The sequence below is a fragment of the Nansenia antarctica genome (assembly GCF_963989245.1).
Source record: "Nansenia antarctica genome assembly, contig: SCAFFOLD_286, whole genome shotgun sequence".
Taxonomy (NCBI): Eukaryota; Metazoa; Chordata; class Actinopteri; order Argentiniformes; family Microstomatidae; genus Nansenia; species Nansenia antarctica.
In genome coordinates this window covers 70,001-72,500 of record NW_027663282.1, presented here as the reverse complement: position 1 = coordinate 72,500, position 2,500 = coordinate 70,001, and the positions used below count along the sequence as shown (strand labels likewise).

The window sequence follows — 2,500 nt, the reverse complement described above, 5'->3', positions numbered from 1 at the left end:
TCCAACCCCAAAGCACTAGAGATGTCCAGAAAATCCCGAATCAAAAAAACATTGTCACTGATCAACCTGTTAGGCACACAATAGGTCTGGTCACGGTGGATCACCTTCCCCATTACCTCTCTCAGCCTGGTAGCTAACACCTTGGAGAGGAGCTTATACTCGGTACACAGAAGTGAGACAGGCCTCCAGTTCTTAATCTCCATTAAGTCTCCCTTCTTTGGCAACAGCGTAATTACTGCCCTCCTGCAGCTCAGCGGCAGCTGTCCTCCAGTGAGACTATCTTTGAGTACCATCAGGAGATCCTCCCCCATCACTGACCACATTCTCTTATAAAACTCCACAGGCAACCCATCTATACCTGGAGCTTTCCCATTTTCCATGCTCTGCAGGGCAGTATGGAGCTCATCAAGAGACACATCCGCCTCCAGCTCTGCGCTGGACTCTTTTTCTACTTTTGGTAGACCTTCATAAAAGTCATGCGATACCTCCTGCTCCTCTCCAAGTTCAGACTGGAAGAGGCTACTATAAAATCCAACAGCATGCCTCCTGATGTCAGTGGACTCAGACAGTATATGACCTGTGTCTGAGCGCATGCTGTGGATGAGCCTCTTCTGACCATTCTTGTGCTCCAGACCAAAAAAGAAACGGGAAGATGCATCCATCTCCGAAATGTTTCTAAAACGTGACCTCACCAGAGCACCATGTGCTGAGATACCTAACAGGTCAGCCAGAGCAGACTTTTTAGCTTTGAGAGCCCCAATATGGCCTCGATCTGCTGTGGATTCTGCGAGCTCTTGAAGCTCCTCCACATCAATCTCTAGAGCCTTCATAGATCTGGCTATATCTCTAGTAACATTTTGAGTGTACTGTTGGCAAAACTGCTTAATCTTACACTTCCCCACATCCCACCACTGCTGTATTGAGGTAAAACTGTCCTCTGTCTGCTTATGAACCTTCCATAAATAGGTAAGAGCGTTCCTAAAATTTGTATCAGTTAAAAGAGACGTTAAAATGCCAATAAGCACTTTGTGGTTTCACACACTTGATAAAAACAGAGCAGTACACAAGAGAATGATCAGTAAAACCAACAGGAGTTATATAACAACTTTTAAAAACACTAAAATGGTGTTTAAAACAATAAAACCGATCAAGTCTGGCCATTGATAAAACATCATCCCTAGTATGAACCCAAGTGTATTGCTTTTTCTTTTGATGCATCCGCCTCCACACATCACACAGTTCATACGTCTCAATTACCCTAGAGAGACGACTACGAGATGCAGAGTGAGGCTCTTGGTGATTCCTATCTAAAACGGGGTTTACAGTACAGTTAAAATCCCCTCCCAGAAATACAAATTCTTCATTATCACACCCCTTAATGACATCAGCCAAAGAGTCTAAAAAACACACTCTTTCCAAACCAACATTTGGGGCATAAACAACAATAAATACCATTTTCACCTTCTCATATAAAACTCTTACTTTTAAAAGACGTCCCTTTACCACCTCCTCAATCTCACATGACTGTGGTAAAAAATGACTGGAAAATAAAATCCCCACTCCACCACTATTACTGGTGTTGTGGCTTAAAACTATTTCCCCCTTCCATTCTCTTTTCCAGGCCACTGTGTTGTCCTCAGTGCTGTGTGTCTCTTGGATAAGCATCACATCAATACCCTTTAATTCCATTAATTTATAGAGAGATGCCCTCTTTGCATCATCCCTTGCCCCATTTAGATTTAGAGTACCTATTTTGAATTCTGCCATGATAAAATACCCAACCTGCAGGACATAAAGTATTAAAAAGAGACCAGATAACTTAACCCTCATTGGAGATTTTTGTTCTTGCCTTTTGGACAATTTTCTTTAACCGATAAATCTCCTGCTCAGAGAAACCTTCATCGTTCATGTCATTGCGTTTCATTAGCCATTTAGCGGACTCAACAAATAACTTAATGTCAGGAAAAAAAGTTTCCACCTTAACTGCCCTTGTGCCTTTCGTATCCTGTAGAAAAGTTTTTATTCTATTCAAAGAATACCCATCCCTCCTGTCAGCCTGAGGCTGAGTGGGAGGCAGAGACTCCACATCATCCCCTACGTCAGAGTCCTCACTGTCAATGACTGCCTCCCGCTCTGGTTGGCACTTTTTTGCTCTGGAGTCAGATTGACTGACCTCAGTTTTCCTTTTTTGTGTAGTTTTGATACCATCAGCATTAAGTTCCATTTCCTCCTCATTTGCGTTATCCTCTACTTCTCCAGTAGCTAGACCAGCCCGTTTGCCCAGTCTGATTCTTTCTTCACTTCCGACCCCTGTCTTCTGAGCTCCCACTTCTTCACCCTCCTCGACCACAGTGGCCTTCTCAACAGCCTTCAGCTTCCTCTTCCCCTTTCCCGTTTTTCCTGCCTCCACTACCAAACCTCCCCTTTTCTCCTGCACCTGCTCACCCTGTTCTGCCCCCTCTACCAGGTCTATCCCCTCCTCCTGCTCACCCCCCCCTGT

At 44.2% G+C, this 2,500-nt stretch overlaps 1 protein-coding gene across 1 annotated transcript in view; it reads left to right on the top strand.

The window, feature by feature from the left end:
* Nucleotides 1-395: 395 nt before the first annotated feature.
* The window catches only part of LOC308175162 (signal-induced proliferation-associated 1-like protein 3), a gene marked incomplete at its 5' end in the record, with an annotated part of 46,080 nt that continues 43,975 nt past the window's right edge, over nucleotides 396-2,500 (top strand). The window contains one exon of the mRNA XM_080550881.1: nucleotides 396-457. Coding sequence (XP_080407007.1) covers nucleotides 396-457 — 62 coding nt within the window. The remainder of the gene's footprint in view (nucleotides 458-2,500) is intronic.